The following is a 24,951-nucleotide window of genomic DNA, read 5'->3' as shown; positions in this document are numbered from 1 at the left end:
TAATGTCATGCTATTATCCTAAGATCACTGTGTAGCACTAAAATACATTGTAGTTTTACATTCTCCATGACCTTTATGATCTGATATGGTATTTCTTAACAAAGTTTATAGTCTTTTATAATGTGGAATCACACATTCATCACATGCAATGGTAGATGTGGCTCAATAAAATGCTTAAATGAATGCCAAGAGCCCCTTTTGGGCTGACAGATGTACAAAACATAGAGGTGATGTACAGCAACATTTTCCTGCACACCTAGTAAAAGGAATCACTGTGGCTGTTAGACCAAACCAGTCAGCCTGAGACCACCACATACCTGGTGTAGGTAGAGCGACTCTTTCTTCCTCTTTGAGTGTTACTTGGACTAGGTCTTCACCTGTAACTGAAAAGAGAGGGTGCATGGCTTGTAGACAAACCCCGTCAGGAACTCAATGGAAACTAACAAAAATAATTAGACAGTAATCTCTGATACAATGTTTTCTGATCATTCACATTTCTAACAACAAAAGGTTTCCCAAGTACCTAGCCTTGCTGATCCTTTTTCAACCATTTTTCTTACAGTGTTTTTACAAATAAATGAATACATTTTTGTTTGTAGGCACTGAAGGGCTCCTGGCACCTTACCAAAAAAAGCTAAGAGCAGATATACAATAAACAAAAGCTACAGTTGGCATGCCAACTTCATTTATCCTGTTGTAAAACTAGAGTAGCTCTATTGACTGCAATGGCTTTACACTGGTGAGTTACTTTGGATTTACAATGGGGTAACTGAGATCAGAAAGGGAAGTGTAGCTTTTGTTCATTGTATGTATGTATGTTCTTGGAATCTAAGTCAAGACTGGATGCCATTCTAAAAGAAATGCATAGAAAGTAAACTCTAAAAGAGTTCAACCAAGATTTATGGTTAGAGCCAGGAATTCTATGGCCCGTGGTATGTAGGCGGTCAGACCAGATTATCATAATTGTAACCCCTTCTGCTAGGTTTTGCCAACAGCAACAAGGGCTCAGTTCATCTATTAAAATTAATATCCCACTAGCTTGAGCTCCTAGCCAGCATTTCTGGGATCACTAAATACCTTTATTGGGAACCCTTAATAGGCAATACTTCCTACTTTCAAGCACTGAGTCTGTGTATGAGGAAAAGAACACTTTATTATGGGGAAAAGGAACACAGCATCATCTTGGGGAAACACAGCAACAATGTATCTAAATGAATGACAAGTAAAACACTCCTCCATGGTTGTTGTTGGCACCCTTTCGTCTGTGAGAGATGGTGGGAATTGCAGCCTATGATGTAGATGGTTTACAATGTCTCATGTAACTGAATAGGCCAATCCAAGATTTGCATGATTTTTGGCAGTTATTGCAAATGTCTGTATTTTGCTTACTTCCTGCGGGCTCTTTTCTCCTCAAGCTGTAGGAGCCAGCTCCTGTCACAGACTTTGATACCCTCATGGAGACGATGGCGCCACTTGTTATGGTCACTTGCCAAGATTTCCCATTGGTCAGGATCAATTGCAAATTCCTTCATATCTCGCTTGCATGTGTCTTTATATTGAAGCTTGGGATGTCCTGTTGTTCTTGTTCATTCTGATAGCTCTCTGTATAGCATGTCCTTCCAACATACTCAGATGGCCCAGCCAGCACAGTTGTCTTTGCTTGAGTAGGGTTGTCACAGTTGGTAAATTTGCCCTTTGAAGAAACTCTGTGTTGGTGACCTTATCTTGCCATTTGGTGTTGAGTATGCAGTGTAAACAACATAGGTGGAAATTGTTCAACATTTTCTCCTGATGAGCATAACTTGTCCATGTTTCCCACCATTCATGAGAGTGTTGAGGACATAAGCTTGGTGCACTAGTATTTTGGTCTTGATGGTAAGCTTTGAGTTCTTCCATGCTCTTTTAGTTAGTCTGCTAAAGGTGGTGGAAGCCTTTCCAATGTGAACATTTAGTTCGTTATCCAGTGAGAGGTTGGTGGTCACTGTAGAACCTAAATAACTGAACTTTTGGACTACTTCTAGATGGTTTGCATTTAAGATAATTGAAGGATCTTGTGGAACCCCCTGTCCTAATAGAACCATTTTCTTGATGCTGATGGTGAGAGCAAATGCCTGACAGGTACTTGAAAGCAGTCCATGAGTTCGTGTATTAGATCTTTACTGTTGGCTATCATGGCAGCATCATCAGTGAATAGAAATTCCCTAATTATCAACTTTTTGACTTTGGTCTTTGACTTAAGTCGGGACAGGTTGAAGAGTTTCCCATTTGATCTTGTGTGGAGATACACTCCTTCTTTCATGTCCTCAGATGCACAGTTCGATAGTACTGAGAAGAAGATTCCGAAGAGTGTAGGGGCAAGAACACATCCTTGCTTCACTCTGCTTTTCATCTCAAAACTGTACGAAGTGGACCCATCAAACTGGACAGTTGTTCTCATGTTGTTGTGGAATGAACGTATAAGACTTAACAGGGTTGGTGGACATCTTATCTTTTCTAATATTGCAAATAGATCTGCTCTGCTGACTGCATTGAATGCATTGGTTAGGTCCACAAAGGTGATGTACAATGGTCAGTTTTTATCTCTGCAGTTTTCTTGGAGTTGACGCAGAGAAAATATCATGTCTATCGTTGATTTTCCGGCCCTGAATTCGCACTGTGATTTAGGGTAGGCATGATTCACCAGCTGTTGTAGGCACACTAAGATGACTTTTGCGAAAGCTTTTCCTGCTATGCTTAGTTGCAAGATACCCCTGTAGTTGTTGCAGTCACACTTTTTCGCTTTATTTTCTATACAAAGTGATGATGTTTGTGTTGCACATCTCTTGTGGTACCTCACCCTCTTTCCAACATTTAAGCAGCAGCTGATGGAGATGTAGTAATAGGCTGTCTTTCCCGTACTTGAGGATTTCTGCTGGGATGCCATCTTTTTCAGGAGCCTTGCCACTTGGCAGCTAATCAATGGCCTTGCTTAGCTCTTCTACAGTGGGCTCCACATCTAGCTCTGGCATGACCTATAGAGTTGGTATTTGGTCCACTGATTCACTGGTGATGTTTCTTTCTTGTGCGTATAGCTCTGAATAGTGTTCAACCCAACAAGACAACTGTTTGCTGTTATCTGTAATGATTTCACTGCTGTGCGATTTGAGAGAGGCAACCTTGTTGACAGTGGGACCTAGAGCTTTCTAAATGAATGCAAGTAAAACACTGTCCATGGGAACTTTGGCAATAGTCGTAACTTGGTTTGCTACTTGCCAGTGTGAATGTCCAGTAGGCAAAACGGCCCTTTTACCACATCACTTCTCTCTTCTCCCTCCGCTAAATACAATAGTCCTGAGGTGTACTTGGGCAGACCTGCCTCCAATCCCTTGCAAAATCCTACCAAGTCCTGTCCTGAGGCTCCACTACTTAACCCAGCTACAGCGATTTCAGCTTTATTCAGTGGCTGGGTAGAAAGAACCATACCAGAATTTACTCACGTCTGCTGCTATCCTCAGTGGCTTCAACAAAGAGCCCTCTTTGCATTTCATCCCCTCAAAAAGCTACCTTGTGGGTTTAATCAAAGAACTGTCCCCACAGTATAGGCTCCTCAATGAAGGGAAATCAGTAGTAATGTAGGACCCTTGAGAAGACCCTTACTAAGATGTGAGCCCTTTCCTCAGTTCCAATTCTGAACCAATTCTGAGTGTGTGTACAGTTATGGTGACTCCCAAGAGTCACTGGAGGAATTCTGGATAATGAGCTTATGCAGATGAAGCTCTCACTGTAGCCACAGTTCCCACTATTCACCAATAGAGGGGGGCAGAGAGCTTCTTCTCCTCTGGAACTTCTGTCCATCTTGAGTTCTGAATAAATAACATATGCAGATGAGGTAGCTCTGTGGCCATTCTTCCCCCATTCACCAGATAGGAGCAGAGAGCTCCTTACCTTTTAGAGCTTCAGGCCACAGGGTTAATCATAAATCTACCTCCTGATCTTAAAATTGGTGAATCTAGAACGGGGGAAGGTTCCAAGGCTACATGACTATGCTCATAGCTCTACAGAGGCAATGTTACAAAGCAGAAGTCTTACTAGCTAGCCATTCAAGAACACTCTTATCTTCTCCACAACATGCACCTTAACCTGCCAATGGGAGTGCATATTACCTTGTACTTTACTTACATTATATTTAAACAAGCCTTTGTCCTTGTAAATTATGAAAGCCACTCCTCCTTACCTCCCTTCCCATCTCCCAGTGCAACCAAGCTAATTTAGAATGCCTGAGGTTCATTAATTTTAAGTGTCAATAAATTAGTGGGAATAATCAAAATACTTGATTCTTTCTGATAATTACTATCTGATGTCAGTTTAAAACACTAGACTGCATTAGCAGCATATGCTCCTATGCCGAATGAGGCTTCCATAATTAAACAGAATGGGATTCCATGTGGGTTTTCCCATGCCTGATTAATTTGTAATCAGGTGCTACAACCCTGCTCTTCAGCGACACCTTGTTTCCCAATAGTTAATTACAGTCTGGTGCCATATTTGCAAAAGCCACTCTGAAGTGCAAAGTCACTATACGGGGACTCCACTTAATAGTGCCATGGAGTTGGGTCTGCCACACTGCTTCTGTCTCTTGTTGAGATGGGTGTAGTGGTTAGGGGGCTAGCCTGGAGCTCTGGAGCACCGAGTCCAATTTCTTGCCCTGCTGCAAACTTCCTGTGTGAACTTAGTGTCTGTGTGCCTCAACTCCCCATCTGTGAAATGAGGACCAGGGCACTTCCCTAACTGCCAGGGATGTTGTGAGGATAAATAGGTTAAAGATTGTGAGGCATTATGGTGCAGGGGCAACATGAGTAATATGGAGAGATTAATGCTTTTCTTGTGGTACTGTTTCACCTCAGCTTTAGTGGAGAGAAACAAAGAAAACCTTAACAGTAGAATTAGTGTCAGAAAGATAAAGCTGGCAGTGAAAAGCCTGATCAAAAATATGTTCTTTTCATAAATTTCTGAATGATGCCAGACTGAGGCTTAGTTCTAATTCTGTCAGGAATAAGCTCAACAGTAAGATAAGGTAAAAGGGAGGCAAAGGGTAATTTGGGTATAAGCGATGACACAATCTATCATAATAGGAGAGAGCCGAGAAGTAGGACTACCTGAAGTAACTTATTGTTTTCGGAGAATGGTTTAGACCATCTGCTGTAGGCCAGTCTATTCACTACTCATTTTCCTCTCACTTATGTCACGGCAAATCAGAAATAATCCTGTGAAATCAATGGAGTTACACCAGAGTATAAACTGTTGCAAGGGACAAGAGAATCCTACAACTGTGCTTTTGTAACAAGGTATGAGACATGCTCATCTGACTTGGCTACAACACACACACAAAGCTTTTTTCACAGTACAACTCAGTTTGTCTGATTACCTCTGTTTGCAACAATGCATTCATGAAAAATCTGGCCATCTATCCCCATACTGCCTCAGCAGGAAATAGAATATCCAGCAGACATTCAAAATGGCACCAGCAACACATGAAACAGAGAACGCTGGGATTTCCCACCACACAGAGAGCTCAGCACAAGGAGGACTGTTTATTGTGGTTACATAGAGCTGATGAAGGGGTCCTGTTTATACAGCAGGTAACACTATTGCACCCTGGTTACATGAAGATAACCATATTAGGCCAAGCCAATGACAAAAGCAACTCCTGGTTAGCTGCCATGGTAACTACTCAAGTTGGGTGATAATAGAAACTAAGTTTAGAGCTAACCACATCACTAACTTATCAGCTTGGTTAAAAACTGTAGGGTTTGATTCTCTACTATTTGGCACTTAATGTAATTATCTATGCTAGTGCAAGGCAAAGTACATGTAAAGCACAACCATGCTGATTGGGAAGCATTTTACACCCACTTCACTCAGGTGTAAATGCCTACACAAGGTCTGATTCAAGCCCAGAGAGTGGACAAGAACATAATTACCTAGTTCTCTTGGTGGTTTTGTTTATATATTGAGTATATTATCATCATTTAAGCAAGGAACAGGAAGAGATACAGGCAACACAGATAAAGGATGTCATTAGAAAACATTGGATTAAGGGGCCTCTTCGCAACGTGAAGTTATAAGGCTCCAGATCCTAGCTGTATAAAAACCTTATCAGGCCCATCAATTTTCTGTCCGATTACAGCCCTTCCTGGATGCTTGGGCTGTGAATCATACATAAAGGCCTTCTTGAATTCAAACTTCCTGGCATCTTCCTTCCCCAGGTTTAGGTCTCTGAGCTGATGTGAAGGAGGAGCAAAACAGTCTTTCATCAGCTATGTAGTGACAGAAAACTTGCCTGCAGTTATTAGAAAGCGCTGAAACTAGGATAAATGCTCCAATAGCCTGAGTTACAAATAACAAACACCACCGTGCCATTCAACATCAATAGAGCCAACACAGATCATGGGAAACATCAAAACTTTTAGAAATCACACTCGACTACAAGGCATCTGCAGCACTACACATGAGACAGATCTTCCAAGGCTGGGGAGATGGAGATAGAATATTTGGTCAATTAGTATAAGGTGCCATATACTAGGGTGCTCAGAACTGTATTATCATATGGATTTGGATACCATGCTGATCTGCAGCGATATAAAACCTTAAAATGTGGCAAACCAAGACTGACTTTCTCTCTTAATGGATTAATAATGGCTGCAGCGAAGACTGAGGCAACATGAGCTTCCTCAATCTGCCATACTAATGGGCAACAATCCAGAATTACAAGGACTATCTCTAAGAGTGAAAGAGTGCAGTTTAGTCTTCATTTTCTGATCACCACAGTCCACTCACTCTTTGGTCTCTCCACTGAGGCTGCCAACGAGGATGACAATTTGTACTGTGTGTGAGGGTGTTTTTCCGTGGGTCAGTGATTGGGGCACCTGTCCGCTAGGAACTGAAATGAGAACACTCAACTCATTTCATAGAAGTAAAGGTAAGATTTTATCATGGTTATTTTTAGTAAAAGTCACGGACGATCGTGGGCAATAAACAAAAATTCACGGGAGCTGTGACCTGTTCATGACTTTTATTAGAAATGACGGCGGAGAGAGAGCTGGAGAGGCTAGGGGGGAATGACAGCTGGGCCCCATGGTGGGGGACTGACAGCCACAGCCCCACTTCTATGGAGGAGGCGGGACAGCTCTGTCTTCAGCCTTGGCCAAAGCCATGGGGCAGGAGCACACAGCAGCAGCTCTGGCTCAGGCCCCAGCCAAAGAGGTTGGGGGGGTCACACACAGCCCCAGCTCCGGCTGAAGCTGCAGGTCAGGGATGCACAGCCCAAGCTCCACCCCCACCGCCGATAGCTGAAGCTGACGTCACAGAGGTCCAGTAAAGTCACGGAATTCGTGACTTCCATGACTAAATCATATCCTCACATATAAGCCACTGAAAAGCCTTCATATAGTACTGTGACCTTTGTAAACTACTTACCCGATCTGAATTCAAACTGGCTAGAAGTTAAAAGGCTTATTGTTGCGTTACCAATCTGCTGAGCCATCCAGCTTTCCACTTCAAATCTTTCATCCAAAATGCCCCTTGAAACTTGGGCAATGAATATGAATGAAGTATCTTTGTTTTGCTTATACAGTAATTTTCAATGTAAAGAACAACTCTTTAGAGGCCTGCTCTTCTCCTGCTGAGATCAATGAAAACCTCCCTTTGACTACAATGGAGTTTGGATCAGGCTTTAGGTATTTACAAGAAAGAATGATCAAAATAATGAAATTCAAGTTTCTTAAGCTAATTAAACAGCAAAACTGGTTTGATGCAGCACCAATACAATGCTAAGTCTTGATCCTGTGTAACTTTACATGTGAGTAGTCCCATTGACTTCAAGGAGACAAGGCCCATATGTTAAGTTCATTGGAAAATGGGTTGGGAGTAAATGAAAAAAGTTCAGTAACTATGTTAATAAAGTTTCAATCGTGTTTTTGACAAATATTTCAGCTAAAAATGTTTCAATTAATAAGCTTACTTGTCTTCATTTTCAAGGCTCTTCATGGCTTATCCCCACCCTACCTATCATCTCTTATTCACTACTGAGAAGTCAACCTCCACCTTCACTCCCCATTAATTACATTTCAAGACAAGCACCTTCATTCTTTCTCCCATGTTGCCCCTTATGTCTGGGAGTTGCTCCCATAAACATCTGCTAAGCCACCTCATTATCCACCTTCAAATCTCTCCTCTAAATTCTCCTTTGCAACAATACCTGCAAAAAACCTAACAGTCACAGTCTGTTTGAGACCACTGTCTATCATGTTGGCCAATACTGTCCCATTGCTTCCTGGTACTTCCCCAACCCCACTTGTCTATTTATCCCTCTGGTATGTCTTGATTGATACCTAGATTGTAAGCTGTTTGGGGCAGGGACCATCTTTCAATTGTACATAGGTGTACGGAGCCTACCACAATGGGATCCTGGTTCAAGACTCAGCTCCCAGGTATTACCACAATGCAAATATAATTAATAATAATAATAATGAAAAGGTCATAAAGATGGAAAAACAAATGAAAAATGGTTCTACCTTGAACTCTTCAAAACAAAAACAACTTTGTAATTTCAAAAGGTTCCACAACCCTAGGGTATTAAAATACATGCCACTGGTTATTTATATGGTGATACTGTCCAGAGGCCCAAGTCAAGGATCAGGACCCAGGCCTGGTAGGTGCTGTACACATACTTAATAAAAAGACAATCCCTGTCTCAAAGAACTGACAGTGCAAAAAAAGTCATTACTGTAGTTTGCATAGAATACCTCAGACTTAAAGATGCCATTGTCTGAGTTTGCCCCAGTATGACATTTACCTCCCCACACTGTGACATGAGCTCACCATGCCACAATGTGGTGATGTTACATCAAAACACAGTCATGACATGAGCCTGTGTCACAGTAGGTTTGCATTTCATAGGGCCAGACAGTGACTTCAGGACCCACAAGTGCTTCGAGAGCATTTTTTTGGGGACACAAGATGTCCTGGAGGAAAATAGCACCTTCCCACATATACAAGGATACATAGCAACTCTAAGAGCATAGTTACAGAGGTATGAATGAGAGTAGCCCCCAAATTCCTTCAGCACAGGAGGCTACAACCCTGTTCCCCCAGCTTCCAGCAGTGAAGGGGAATAATCTGCCTGTGAACACCTTGTATTTTGAACTTCTGAACAGATCCTTTTTTCAAAGGGTTGCATGGGAGTTAGTTAACAGGATTAATGTGCAAAGGTAGCAGTCAGTACCTTGGTTAACAGGATCATTGCATGTGTCCTCCATGAATTTGAAACACTGGATCCTGTGGGTTCTACTTATCGCCCATTATAATTATAATCCCTCCACATTAGGAGTCTTCTGCATTGTTTGTGCCACGCTCTAATTTCCAAACAAGTAAAGCACCGGGGCAGCTTAACCACCTTGTTCCCAACCTTATATTTTCTCATCCTTTGTGCCAGAGAGTTTCATTCCCCGAAGACGAGAGCTTGCAGGATGCTGGTCAAATTCCGTGACCGACCAGACAAGGGGGGCGTAGAGAGCATCTGAGCTGAACATGAACAGTTCCCAGTGCTGGCTGAGGCAGATTCATTCAGCTGTTTGGCTTTTTTGAATAACAATATCTTCCCAGTTGTTGGGCCTTTTTTAAATTTCCATTGGGGCTGAGCAAAGGGCTGTGTGAATTTAGGAGCCTGCCTCTGAATGAGCTGGCATCTGATCCGTATTTACTGATGTTAATTTTGAATTTAATGCACCCCTGCCACTACCCAACAGTTTGCCCTAAAAAGCCTTTTAACTGACACAAAGGGAGAGGGTCAAAAGTACGTTGACCCCTGACAGAATGTACAATTATTAGAGAGAGGCGATACATGAGCAGCTGCTGGAACCCCACCGGTACAGCAAAGTGCTTCCAAAAGTCAGAATATGAATAATACACTCAAGGTCTTCCCCCAGCTCTATGAGGGCCTGCTACTTTCTCCAGGAAGAATTATAGCCCTCCCTAGCAGCTGCAATAATTGTGTTCCTATTATCCTAGGGACCTCCCCCTGACCACCCCCTACAAGTGTCCATTGTCGAGACGGAGTCAAGTGATTATATGCTCTGGCTGATGCTGTTTGGGCCCAGCTGCCTAACTGCTGACACACGAGCACCAAGAGCGCGGACTCGCGTCTGCAAGACGGGACTCTAACATACCAGACCTTTTACATAAGTCAAGCAGGAACAAATGATGCTTTATCAGCCCTGCTGACGGGGCAGCCCCCTCTTCCTTTGAAGTGGCGGCTGCTTATAGGCCCTTACAGCTTTTCCTCCTTAGCACAAGCAAACATCCTCCTTTTGATATGCTACATGCTCATTATCTCTGCCCCATTTAATGATTTTTGATTGAAGGGTGGCAGCTCAGTTGCCAAGAGAATAGTTAAAGAGGCTCCACACAGTCAGGCCTACAAGAAAGGCTTTCCTTGTGCAGCAGCCTAAATTTGGAATTTCTTAACAGTGTGTTCTTGTTCTTAGCAGCAGATAAGGGCTGAGCGTGAAATTCTTAATTAAGCAGTAAATAGAGAGTAGGGTGTCAGCAGATGCAGCCAGTAGCCATGGAGACCAAGTCACATGAACAAGAGAACTGAGACTAAACACAGGCCTCAGGCTTGGACGTGAGTGACAGCTGAAGAATCCTACAAAACTTGTAAACTGGATTAATTAGTTGACTAATTATTTCATATAGTTAAATGTAACAAAAATAAAAACCGCTCACGTTAAACAGCAGAGCGTTCCGAGGGCTAAAACCAAAAGCATCATTCTCTCTCTTTCAGTTTACCGATTCGTCTATTTTAAGGCTGGAAGGGACCCCTGTGGCCATCTTGTAGTTTGTATTAGTGGTCTCCCAGTTATAATGGAAGTAAAGTACTAGTTGCAGTCTAGCCAAATGTTCTCAGCATGGATTATAACTGTGAGATGGAGATGTTTTAATTCATTTGAATGCCAAATATGTGATTCTTTCCCCCTGTATCAAAAAAACCATGTACTAAATGCAACACAATCAGAATGTGAACAAGACGAAAGGAGGAATAGAAATGTAACCATTCTGTTTGAGACTGCTGCGTGCTAAATGGTACATCATAGTTCACTACTGCTGACAGCATTAGTCAGATCGATTTCTTCAATGTCAATAACGTGCCAAGAAATACACCACAGGTTTCCAGCTTTCCCAGGCTTCCCTATTTCAAGGAAAATTTTATGCAGGGTATCCAAAGTGCCCAACTGTTGACATATTTGTACTGGAAATAATAGGTCTTTAGTGGGGAATTATCTTCAGATTTGCATGTAGCTGTTTGTGTCTTTTCCCCCTCATTACTGTTAGTAAATTGCAAAGAAATCAAGATTTTTTGCTCTGTGATAGATGTGTAGCACAACCTTGGGTGAGTCACTTAACTTCTCTAGGTTTTAGTGCAATCAAATCAGTGCAAATCAGAAGTAACTCAATAAAGCCAATGAAGTTGTACGAGTGTCAGAATGGTCTAGCTAAGTCAGATGCAGGCCCTCTGTGTTTTAGCTTCACTAAGGGTATGTCTACACTACCGTGAAGTATCTATCCGGGGGGTCAAGTGGGCTTCTATTGCCTGAGTTGAAGCCTGCACCACTGTGTTCTCTCTGCTGTTTTTAACTATATAGACTGGACGAACGGGAGTGCAAGTACATCTATGAGAGCTCCAAGTTACACTCCTTGTTGCAGTATAGATATTGCATATGTGTCAAATGACAATGATAATAGCTGCCTCCCAAGGGTACTGTGAGGTCTAGTGACTTCCGGTACTGCCATTATTAATCATGGTCCTAATCATTACTTCTCCTTTGACAACCAAAATTTAGCACCAGAGTGACCGATTTGCTGGAGAAAAGAATAAAGGGGTGAAAGTCCCAGGTTTTGAAGAGGTTGTCAATGCCAAATTGCATAAAGGACAGTCACTAAATCACAATAAAGAACAGTCAATAGCCACAACATTTAAAAATTATCTCTAAAAAGTCAACGTTTTCAAACCTATGGGCCTACAAAGCCACTGAGAGTTCACGATGCAAGGACCCACTCTTCATATTAGTAATCCTTAGTAAAAAATAAATAAATAAATAAATAAATACTCCCATGACTTTCAGTGGGTGCAGGATTGGACTCACAGCAATTATCTCCTAAGACATTTAAGGTGGGGGATTCAAGGGATTGATAATGGACTCCAAAGCCTTTTCATCTCCAAAGCATCAGTTGCCAAGGCTCATACTGTACCTTCCTTTGTGGATAACTAAGAGATTAAGGCCCTGACCCTGAAAAGGGTTGGGCATGTGCATAACTTGTTATTTGAGTAGTCCTACTGACTTAAAGCTATGTCCATGCCTAAGACCTTGCAGATCAGAGCCTTTAATTGCAGATTGGCCGCTCCAGCACTGCTCATTTGCACAATGTTACATATATTACTTGCATTGCACTTACCTAAATAGGTTAGTTTCCCCAACTTGCTGTTGAAAAACCAGTCACAGCCCTTGTTATGACTGTGTGAAGGAAGTGACTGGAGTGGCTGACCAGGCCTTGTACCACAGAGCAGAATGACCTCAACATAGGATGGGAGGTTCTCATGTTCCACCAGTAAGTAATTCCCAGCAATGAAGTTATCGAATGTAGCCGAGTACTAGATGGAGGGAAACATAATGAACATGCATTTTCTTGAAGTGTAATGCATTCTTTTGTGAATTGGTATCAGTAGCATAGAATGTTAAAGACTATGTATGAGAGGCGGGAAGCGGACGTTAAAACAATCCTCCTGACCACATTAAAATGTGGGTAGAAATTATGGACCATCAAGACCAAGCTTCAGTGGGTCTTAAGTGGTTCACAGGTCTTGTTCTGGCCCTATACACTGGGGCGAACATTCACTAATAGTGCCCAGAATGCTCTTCCAGCTCAGAGCAATTTCATAAAGTTGCCAGTGTATGTGATCTGAAAACTGTCTTGTGTTCTTTTATGTGCATGCAGTACTTTTCCTCCTTTGTTTGCCCATCCAGAACAATGGGAGGGTTTCTCTTCCTTTGTTCCTTGATATAGTTTTGGTGAATGCTGTTCATCCATTACAAAAGCCATTTTATAAACAAACAAACAAACAAAACAAACCACATTACCTGCAGTTGTTTGCTGATGAAAGGGTTACCAAAAGTTAAAGTGTAAGTCTCCTGGTCCAAGAGCAGAGCCATCCAACCATAGGGGTTTGATAAAGTATCAGAGACGTAATGGACTGTGGTTGTCTTATTATAACTATCAGTCACGGTTAAATTATAAGGAAAGTCTGGAGCCTCTTTTCTAGGAAAAAAATACATTAAATCTGTGTTCAAACCCTTCATTTAATAATATTATTACATTTTACTTTTTTTATAGCAGCGCCTACAGGCCCCATCTGGGATGGGGATGGGGGTGCAGGCTCTGCCCTGAGGAGTTCATACTGCAAATAGATTAGAAAGACAAAGGGTGGAGAGGAAACAGAGGAGAAGTGACTTGTCCAAGGTTCCACAGAAGGTCTGTGGTAGAGTTAGGCGTGTTTGCTATCAGCTAGACCAAACTTGTTCCACTGCTTGTGCAGAGAAAGCCCCTGGCGGGCCGGGCTGGTTTGTTTACCGGCTGCGTCTGCAGGTTCGGCCAATCGCGGCTCCCAGTGGCCACGGTTCCCTGCTCCAGGCCAATGGGAGCTGCTGGAAGTGGCGCGGGCCGAGGGACGTACTGGCTGCTGCTTCCAGCAGCTCCCATTGGCCTGGAGCAGGGAACCGTGGCCACTGGGAGCCACGATCGGCCGAACCTGTGGACAAGGCAGGCAAACAAACTGGCCCGGCCCGCCAGGGGCTTTCCCTGCACAAGCGACGGAACAAGTTTGGGAACCACTGTGCTAGACTATACTTTCTGAAGCAGGGAGAGCTGGGTCTCTCACATCCAAGGTGCATACCCTAACTGCCGGTCTAGCACAGGTGGGTCTCTCTCTCTCTTGCTCTGTCACACTCTCATGCTTTTTCCTGAAAAATCTCTAAAGGACCAATCTGGAATGAAAAGAAGTTCCCAAAACTTCAACATTTTTCACAAGTCCTGTCTCCAGCCAACCCCAAAGATTACTCAGTTGATAAACAGGCCTTCTACGCAGTCAGCTCCTAAAGTCAGAACAAGAATATATCTGAATTGTGTGACATCTCGGACTTTACCTCAGATTTTTTTAGTTGTTAGGAACTGACCCAAAGCCCACTGAAGTTAGCAGAATTCTTTCAGTTAACTTCATTGGGTCCTCAGAAATATGGCCTGGAAACTAAGGGTTCTATTTCCAATTCTGTCACTTAACTTCTCTATGTTTTAGTTACTCCATCTCTAAAATGCAGATAATACCTAAATCACAAAACTGGCATGAAGCTTAATTTACTGGTGTTTCTACCACCCTTTGAGATCTTTGGATGGAAAGCACTACCATCTATAAGTGGAACACATTAGCATTACATGTCTTTCCAGAATGTTAACTTCTCGGGGGGAGCAAATATATGAATAATAATCTATAAAATGGCCATTAAACAATGGGCAGCATATGTCATTTAGGCTCAAAAATATCTTTTTCAGCTCCTGCACAAAGGAAAAGACTTGAAAGAGAGTGTGTGGATTGCATCATGGACAATTGCTTGGTTAGTCAACTCCTCGCAAAAACGGTGCTGATTTCACAGAACCATTTATCTAATCATCCAAAGAAAAACTCAAAAAACTACTACTTCTCTAATTTCCCATTTCTCACCTATCTCCAGTCCAGTCCATCAAAAACTACTCAACAATGTACAGTAATAATGACAACATTCATGTGTGTGAGACACATTGTAGTTAAGATAACTGAATTCCAATACTAAAAAGAATAAACTACAGCTGGAGTTACTAGATTCACCCATATTGATTACCCCAAAGCTTTTAAACAGCTATCACCACAGGACAGCCCTCTCTTCCCCTTATTGTCCCCCAAATGGTAAGAACATAAGAGCGGCCATACTGGGTCAAACCAATGGTCTATCTAGCCCAGTATCATGTCTTCCAACAGTGCCAATGCCAGGTGCTTCAGAGGGAATGAACAGAACAGGCAATCATTCAGTGATCCATCCCCTGTTATCTACTCCAAGCTTCTGGCAATCAGAGCCTAGGTACACCCAGAGCATGATGTTGCATCCCTGACCATCTTGACTAATAGCCATTGACGGACCTATCCTACATGAACTTATCTAATTCTTTTTTGAACCCTGTTATAGTTTTGGCCTTCACAACATCTCCTGGCAACAAGTTTCATAGATTGACTGTGTGTTGTGTAAAACAGTACTTCCTTTTGTTTATTTTAAACCTGACACCTATTAATTTCATTGGGTGATCCCTGATTCTTGTGTTATGTGAAGGAGTAAATAAGACCATAAAAACGGCCATACTGGGTCAGACCAAAGGTTCATCTAGCTCAGTATTCTGTCTTCTGATAGTTGCCAATGCCAGGTGCCCCATAGGGAATGAACAGAATAGATAATCATCAAGTGATCCATCCCCTGTCGTCCATTCCTAACTTCTGGTAAGCAGAGGCTAGGGACACCAACAGAGGCTAAGGACACCACAGAGGCTAGGGACGCCAATACAAATACAATATAAAAATAATACTACTTTATTCACCTTCTCCACTCCATTCACGATTTTATAGACCTCTATCATATCCCTTCTTAGTCATCTATTTTCCAAGTTGAAAAGTCCCAGCCTTTTTAATCTCTCCTAATATGGAAGCTGTTCCATACCCCTAATCATTTTTGTTGCCCTTCTCTGTCCCCTTTCCAGTTCTAATATGAGATTGGGATGACCAGAAATGCAACAGTATTCAAGTGTACCATGGGTGTACCATGGATTTATATACTGACATTATGATATTTTCTGTCTTATTATCTATCCCTTTCCTAATGGCTCCTAACAGTCTGCATCTGACGAAGTGGGTATTCACCCATGAAAGCTTATACTCCAATACGTCTGTTAGTCTATAAGGTGCCACAGGACTCTTTGCCGCTTTCATTATTATAGATGACTATGCAGATTTCTGGGAACTAGCCAAACTGTCAGACACTACTACAGTGATCATCACAGACCAAGTGTAACCCACACACCTTCTGGGTGTGGTGTTCTTTCACATCTAGTGGCACCGAGACTACTTAGCGAGAGAGAGTTAAATGAGACTGCTCTGCAGTCTTAGCTAACAGCCAGTTAGCTTTCAGCTCATGTGGTAGAGGCTCATGCACTAAGTTCCAGAAGTCCCAGGTTTGATCCCGCCTGCCAATGACCAGGGTCTGTCAGCATTACAAGTGCGGGCTCATCGGATATCTCAACTAGGAAGTCTCTGAAGCTCGGGACATGTTTCCTTAGCTAGGGGAAGTATATAACCCACACAGCTTCTGGGTGTGGTGTTCTGTTAGCCTTAGCTAACAGGCAGTTGGCTTTTAGCTCATGCGGTAGAGGCTCATACACTAAGCTACAGAGGTCCCAGGTTCAATCCTGCCTACGGCCGGGGCCTGTCAGCATTACCCAAGCTGAAGCATTTCAGCACAAGTGATATCTCAAACTGTGTAGTTTTAGAGAAGAGACCCCAGTTTACTTGCAGTGAATTTGTGTAGTTTACCCAGGAATGGGAATTCAGTCATACCACGCAGTCATATGGCAAAGCCTAATCAGCTGTTAAAATTGCTCAGACTCTATTAAAGAAACCTGTAAAGAGCAAAGAAAATATTTCTTGATTGGAGAAACACTCCCACAGAAGGCTATAATAGCAGCCTGATACAGTGTTTAATGTCAAGATGCACATATCCATTGGTGCCTACAGCCCCAGGATCACTGCAGCTGGCAGGAGTGGAAATAGAAATAAACAAAAAGGAAGACACACACGCAAAGTCTAAAGCCTACTAAGTCCTCCCAGAACTACAAACGGAAGACCCTACCTCGACAAAATCATGCACTTGGAAGCAAGCTACATGTGTTGATCAGATAAATCCTTGTTCATATAAAGCAGCAGTGGACGGGCATACTTAATTGAAAGTGCAAATATATTAGCCCACTACAAATACAAAACATAACATGGACATGGGGGGAGTCACGATCAGCAGGACACAGGAGATACATAGGCCAGCGAGCGACCAACAAATACTGGAACAGACTTTCAATACCATACCCCACCAGAAGAATCAAATGCAGGACAGAATCTTGTCATCAGAATAAAGACTTGCACTCATTCCAACATCAAACCACTTTCAAAATAAATACCAGATTTTTACCCACTGCCCCCTCAATATCTGACCGATGAAGGTTATCAGACTGTTCTTTTTACAAGCTGCTTCTTAAAAAAAAAAAACAAAACCACCTTTCAGTGTTCTCCACTATTAGCCAGCTCCTAGCATAATGAATACTATAACAATACTTTACAGTGCTTGAAGACAAGCTTAGCCTTGTACCCAAGCTGGGATTCTTGTACTTCCTGACCCCCTCCCTCCAACCCACCAAATCAATACTTTTTGGGAAGTTAGTTAACCCCTCTTAGATTCATAGATACTAAGGTCAGAAGGGACCATTCTGATCATCTAGTCCGACCTCCTGCACAGCGCCACAGAATCTCACCCACCCACTCCTACAAAAAACCTCACCTATGTCTGAGCTATTGAAGTCCTCAAATCATGGTTTAAAGACTTCAAGGAGCAGAGAAGCCTCCCTCAAGTGACCCGTGCCCCATGCTACAAAGGAAGGCGAAAAACCTCCAGGGCCTCTCCAATCTGCCCTGGAGGAAAATTCCTTCCCGACCCCAAATATGGCGATCAGCTAAACCATGAGCATATGGGCAAGATTCACCAGCCAGATACTACAGAAAATTCTTTCCTGGGTAACTCAGATCCCATCCATCTAATATCCCATCTCAGGGGATTAGTCCTATTTACCCTGAATATTTAAAGATCAATTACTTACCAAAATCACATTATCCCATCATACCATCTCCTCCATAAACTTATCGAGTAGAATAAGTTTTGTTTTGTTACATCTAGAATTAGATTGTGTAGAAAGATGTTGCCCAAACAGCTTACATACTACAGAGAACCTAGCATACTTGTGTGCACTGTAAAAATGACACAGCCTTCCATGCATTTTGGAAGAGTTGCATGATAGAATCACACAATTTCCATTATGACAGGTTTCAGAGTAGCAGCCGTGTTAGTCTGTATTCGCAAAAAGAAAAGGAGTACTTGTGGCACCTTAGAGACTAACAAATTTATTTGAGCATAAGCTTTCGTGAGCTACAGCTCACTTCATCGGATGCATTTGGTGGAAAATATGCATCCGATGAAGTGAGCTGTAGCTCACGAAAGCTTATGCTCAAATAAATTTGTTAGTCTCTAAGGTGCCACAAGTACTCCTTTTCTTTTTACAATTTCCATTAAAAGTCACTAGGAATTCTCCCTTTAATTGCAGTGGGAGAGGTGAGGCTAATTCCTTTGTAGCTCAAAGTATTATACACTATCCCAGCTCTGTATTAGCAAACAAAGAGTGTAGGAAGGGGAGACGGCACAACAAGCCTTCCCCAGTTGTGTCCCCGGTTGTGTCCTTGGGGAGGGACCTGGCATAATCCCTTTGGGGATACGTGACATTGCTCTCAGCCGGGAGAGTTTATCCAACATGGAGGGAAGCAGACAGAGCTTGCTTTCAAAGGGTGGTCAGGATGATGCGGCAGTGTAGTGTACATTCCCCCAAAGCTCCAGGAGGGATTCTGGCTGAGTCAGCCCTGCTGGGGCTCACACTACAATGTAGCCCTTCCATTATCACCGGCCACAATCATAGTTTCAAAGACATAATCGGGCCCATGTACAGAAAGGTTTAGGGCAGGGGTGGCCAAATACAGCCCACAGGCTCTTCCCTGGATCCTTAATATAGAGTTACAGTTGTTTGGGGTTACAGGTCCCAGTATAGCAAGCAATACCAGTATACCATCCTGACCCAAAAGGAGCCTGACATGCTAGGGCCTGAGCTATCTATGGGTCATGCCTCTGTAGTGAAGATGAATGTAGTTTCAATTAGCAACTTTTAACATGAACTAGGTACAGTGCCAGGATTATTGCCTTTTACAGAACACTCAGCAGCAGAATAGTGGGTGGAGGGGAGTATGGAGAATAAATCAATAGAGACTGACTGGAAGGAGCTTAGAAGGGTTAAATGGGTGGTTCACTACTAATAAACCTCCTCTTTTAGGCACCAGATGGGCCAAGGTATTCACACTAATTAAGCAAGCAACTGACAACCACTATGGTACTGTCAGGTTGTGAGCACTTTCGCACGTGCTCAGGTAGGTGGAAAACCTTCATACGAGTAATAGCACCATCAGAGTGAGCTGAGGGTACTCATGTGACAGAGGGTCCGATTCTCTTCTCACTTACATGAGTGTAAATCAGGAGTAACTCCAGTGAAACCAATGGTGGCACAGCAGGGATCGGCAACCTTTGGCACCTGGCCCGTCAGGGAAATCCGCTGGTGGCCGGGATGGTTTGTTTACCTGCAGTGTCCACAGGTTCGGCCGACGGCAGCTCCCACTGGCCGTGGTTCACTGATCCAGGCCAATGGGGGCTGCAGAAAGCGGCATGGGCCGAAGGATGTGCTGGCTGCCACTTCCAGCAGCCCCCATTCGTTGGGGACGGTGAACCGTGGCCAGTGGGAGCTGTGATTGCCGAACCTGTGGACACTGCAGGTAAACAAACCATCCTGGCCACCAGCGGATTTCCCTGATGGGCCATGTGCCAAAAGTTGCCAATCCCTATGCTACAGTGATGGAAAACCACAGCAAGTGAGAGGAGATTCAGGGCCACAATCCCCAGCTTCAGTGCAACATGTCACTTTTGTTTTTCTATTTTCACAGGATCTCTGCATTATATTGAAAGCAACTGTGTGTTCGAGGCAGTTTTTCTATGGGAGCTAATAGGTGTAAAAGTGGACAGGAAATTCAGTCTGGGCAAACCAGTCTGGATACAATCTGTCAGTCATATGGTTTTGCACTGCTGCCCATCACCGTAGTAGGAGAGTGCCTTTCGTGTATCATCAGTAATAATGGAAAAGTTCCTAGTTGTCTTCATGAAGTCACTGGCATTTCTCCCATTTTGGCCTAAAAACTCCAATTGGGATAAGATTTGGGTTTTTTTTATTTTTTCTCTTTAGATTTTATTCATTTACTCAATGTTTTAGGTTGATTGGTTTTAGGGGCTTGGGGTTGTTTTTCTTTTTGGTTGTTTGGAGCTTTTTGAGTGGAAAGGGTGTGTGTGTCATTTCTGTGGAGATAAGGCCTTTCCAAACTGGAAGGTTTTGCAATGCTTCCTGAGCACAGTCAGACTCCATGATCCCTGAATAGCCTCTGGAAGTTTGTTCCGCAGCTGGATCCCCTCAACTGGGGATGTTTTTTCCCCAACTCTCCAGACTTTGTCCTGCTCTTCGTTCAGATATTACCCCACCCACATGCACCCTAACCCGGCATCAGCACCAGAAAAATCAAACCAAGTTTTGGGAGGGTTGAAAAAGCCCTGCCACTTTATGAAAGAGTTAGTTTATCCAAGTTAACCCTGACTTTGATACCACATTCCCTTCAAAAGGATGTTTCGGTGCTTGTTTCTCATATTCTTGCCAAACTAACTCCAAAATGGGATTAGAGGGCTAATGGAATTTACCAGCCACAATTAGCACCATTTTCATTTGCCCTAAATAGCCAACAATTTCACTGTGCCCTAAATAGCCACCAATCTACCTCTCTTTAATGTTAATGAAGCAGAGGAGCACAGGCCTGAGTATTTCTAATTCAAAGGAGCCAAGGGAGCCTGCATGGATCATTAACATGAGAGAGCTTCATTACCAAAAGAAAGAGTCTTTCCCTGAACTTCCCCTGGCTTTATTTGAAAGAAACCAGGAGGCAGTGGTCTTAATGCAAAATTAACCCCTGCTTTAAACAGTTGGAAGCTTTTACAAACTGTATCAGAAAAAAATGGATGACTCATTGACAATGCTGTATTTTTATATTGAAGTGGAGTAATTCAATTAAGGAGTAATTTGCTTTAGAAATATGGCATAGTTACGAGACAGAACTTTACAATCTGAATCACAATTTACCATTGCGGCTGTATAAACTGTTATGTAATTTAGCTCAAGTGTACTGTGTAAGCTGTTGAACATAGATGGCCCACAAAGGATTTGCTGAACCAATCAACAGCACCAAGGAGAACAAATATTAACTCTCCTGTTTATGTTTACCATTACTTTTCTTATCCTAAGGCTCCATATCTCTGCGTATGGTGGCAGACGCTGTGTTTATCTCTAAATGCATTCTGTTTGGTACATTTGTGAAATAACCCATTATGATTATCCATCTCCTTAAAACAGGAAATCAAATAGCAGCTCACTTCAAATGGGGCTGCAAACATTTGTGTCAATACTCGAATTTACTGTTGTACAAATGGAGGCGAAATGCAAACTCTGACTACAGCAAACTCTTATAGTTCAAGTGGTGGACCCATTTTTGTTTTTTTAATTGTGGAGGCTCAAAATCTTTAGATATTGTCACTTAATCTGTGTACCCAAGTCCAAAGACTGCAAATGTGATTCTTATCTCCCTTGCATGATGTAACTCCTATCTTCAGTGGATATTCTCCTGATTTACACTAACACTGGTATAAGTATGAGAAGAATCAGGCCTTTTCTGCCTGGTTTTCAGAGATGCTGAGGAGCCATTACGGGAAATACAGTTCTGAAAATCAGACACAAGGTGTTTCAAGTTGGGCATTCAGAAACTGAGGCAAAAATTTGGAAGCATGCATTTTGGGACTGCCATAATTTACCTCACATCTGTACTGCCATTGTCCATGAACATTTCGCTAAAAATCAATTCAATCTGAGGACCAATCAATTATGTAAGAAACACAGTGTAGCAAACTGGACACAGGTAGGAAATTCAAACAAGTAGCCTTGTTAATTGAACAGCCAACGTCCAACTGTTAAATGCTCACCAGCTAAACCGTGACCCCTCAAGGCCAATTTAAGCTAACAGAGCAGTGTATGTAAGTGTAGGAAAGGAGTCTGTATGTGTGAATAAGTGTGCGTGTTTAGCGAAGATGTGTGTACAGAGGGCAACAGTGCATGTGTGTAGTGAGTGAAAAAGTGTGGCTTTGCATGTGTTTGACGCGGGAATTGGTACAAACATAGGCACCAAGATAAGTAAAGATCAAAGGAGAAGCAAAACTAGAGTAACCATTTAAACTCTTCTCTTGAAGTCATAGAAGTACAGGATACACGATTCCTTTCGCACTGGAGAGGATATTAGACCAGATTTACGAATTAAGGTAATCAAAAAGTGAGTTAATCTTTTCCTCTCCAGCAAAATAAAGGAGTGAAGCAATAAAAGGCTCAGTTGCAAGGCTGGAGCTGGGCAAAAATCCTGGCTTTCAAAATTCTGCAGTGGAGGCAGATGAAAATGAGTGAGTTGCAAAGTTACTCCTGGACTGTATAAAGTTTACTAAGTGTTTTTAGAATTCCTTGGGATGGAAGGTGCTATGTAATGGAGATTATTCTAATGCTTTCCTCTTGTAAAAATCATGCATGAGGAGAAGAAACTTTTAAAGTCACTTAATCACATTATGACAATTTTTAATGAGAATTTATTTTAATATTAATAGGGACTCACATTTCCAAGATAATATGGTTAGCAGTGGCATTTTGAGCGACCGTATCTAGCCTGCAGCCACTCAACACTGCATCACGGCATACGCTGTTCTTCATAGCACTTAATAACTTTCTTGCATATAGATTTTTAAAGACTTTTATAAGCTTCAATTATATTTTTACAAGATGTAAAGAGCCCTTTCAGGGCAGTTTAACTGACACATTAGTTTAAATTTCAACTGGACGTGATAGAAAACACTCTTTTTGAGATATGTCCAGATCCATATTTCCCTCAAAGTTCTTGGGGTTTTAGATTCAGATAGAACAGATAGAAATTATTCTGTCTACTATTTGTAACAAAAAATAATGATTTTTTTTGACAAAATAGAAATGTTTTTGAAAAAATGTTTGGGGGGTGGTATTTGGGGGAGTATTTTTCAATTGGGTTTCAATCAAAAAACTGAAAACCAAAAAATCAAAGATTTCGGGGATTTTCAGAAACTAAAATTGGATTTTCTTTAAAATATTGTCAAACTCTCTACATATTCTGAAAGAAAAGGCCCTTTTTCCCCAATTTTTCATGGCAGTGGGGGGAGGGAGGGAATTAATTCTTTACTAGTTCTATATTAAGGGCTCAAGTTTGGCCGACAGTAGGAACAGCAGGCAGCTGTGAATTTGAGATCCTGATCCCAACCTCCCTAAAGTGACTCCATGGAATGGATTAATTTATATACACAATCAAAAAGGCTAATTTTCAGGGAGTGTTGAATTCATCTCTCTCTTCCCTCCTTAATATCTCCTGCCAATTAACATCACAACAAGGAAACATGGTGCATTTGGGTTAACATCAACATGACACGAAAGCAAAAAACACAGAATCAAGATTCAGACAAATAGGACCAAATTCTGATCTTTTACACCAGGGTAAAACTGAAGTAACTCCATGTCAGTCACTCTGCATGTACTGCAGGGCAACTGACCATCTGTTCCGTTCTCTTTAAACAAAAATGCACAGTACTTCCAACACTATGGAATCAGAGTGAGATTCTGATTGCTGGACTTTAGATTGTTTTGCTAATAGCCCCAGAAAACTTCTGGCTGCATAAAAAAAGGAGGATAGTCTCGTGGCTACAGAACTAGACTAAGACTCGGGTGATCTGGGTTTGAGTCTTAACATTTGCCATCAGGGTCTTTCCCCGATTTAAGATACAATCCACTCTGCCAGCATTAACAGATAAGATAGAAACCTTGACTCCTGCATTACATAGGTCTGAGGAAGGACCAGTGGTACTATGATTATAGATGGGAAATTCCATCAGCTATAAGGCCATCTGCATCATGCCCAGAGAGGCTATGCAGAATTATTCCCTACAGTACATTTTTTGTGCTTTGGCCAGTCCAGTTTTAAATTATTCAAATGATGGTACTTTCTTTCACCATTCTCCTGGGAGATTATCCAAGACCAACAGACTTCATTTTGAGGAAATTTTCCCCGCTGCCCAGTTTTTCTTTCTCAACTTCTTTCCATTTTACATGTTACACACCCTGCCACCAATCATAAACCATTCCCTCGTGCTTGTTTACAACCTTCAATACCTCTGGATCCACCTTCCCCCAAGCCATCTTTCAGTTGTGCTGTAAAAATTTACTTTATTGTATCATTCTCTTTAGCCCCTTATTTACTTGCCTCCACATTTCCCTGACGAGTCCATTTGTAGAGCACTGCCCCTGTGAATGAAGCCTCTTTGACCTATACTCTATTTGAACGCACACTATGTGGGCTGATGTTCCGGGCTGCAAGCTGATGTTCTTTCAACTTAACATGATGGTGATTTGGCTGGTGGTGCACACACAGGAGAGTGAGATCTGGAAATAGCATAAAGAAGATTCTCTTGATCTCCATGGAGGAGGGTTACTCAGTTCAGAAAACATTCCACTGGAGGACAGGCTAGCAGCTGGCCTTGGGAGGTAGTACTGCCAAGTATCTTTGGCATCAGCTGACTCCCTGCTCTTGGAAAGAATGGAAAGAGGAAGGAGGCTAAAGGAAAGGAAAGAGCCAAAGGCCCCTGCTGCAACTAGCTTAAAACTATTAAGCCATCTACCTGCAGTGAAGGGCAACGTTGAATGCCAGATTCAAACTTTCCCAAAGTTCATAAGTCCTGGGAACTAAGGTTCTAATTCATTGTTAGTTCTATTCACCCACCA

General features: G+C 42.3%; 1 protein-coding gene across 5 annotated transcripts in view; it reads right to left on the bottom strand.

Moving 5' to 3' along the window:
* PKHD1 (PKHD1 ciliary IPT domain containing fibrocystin/polyductin) overlaps positions 1–24,951 on the bottom strand; it is a 405,193-nt gene that overhangs the window by 142,327 nt on the left and 237,915 nt on the right. For all 5 annotated transcript variants that reach the window (XR_006279695.1, XM_043510113.1, XM_043510114.1 and 2 more), the window contains exons 48-50: positions 13,176–13,353; positions 12,493–12,688; positions 318–383 (exon numbers count right to left, since the gene is read on the bottom strand). Coding sequence is in view for 4 of the 5 variants with exons in the window: in XM_043510113.1 (XP_043366048.1) it covers positions 318–383; positions 12,493–12,688; positions 13,176–13,353 (440 nt within the window). In the remaining variant the exon portion in view is untranslated. The remainder of the gene's footprint in view (positions 1–317; positions 384–12,492; positions 12,689–13,175; positions 13,354–24,951) is intronic.

This window comes from Dermochelys coriacea, chromosome 3 (genome assembly GCF_009764565.3).
Source record: "Dermochelys coriacea isolate rDerCor1 chromosome 3, rDerCor1.pri.v4, whole genome shotgun sequence".
Taxonomy (NCBI): domain Eukaryota; kingdom Metazoa; phylum Chordata; order Testudines; family Dermochelyidae; genus Dermochelys; species Dermochelys coriacea.
The sequence above is the reverse complement of the archived record's forward strand: the minus strand, read 5'-3'. Positions and strand labels throughout refer to the sequence as shown.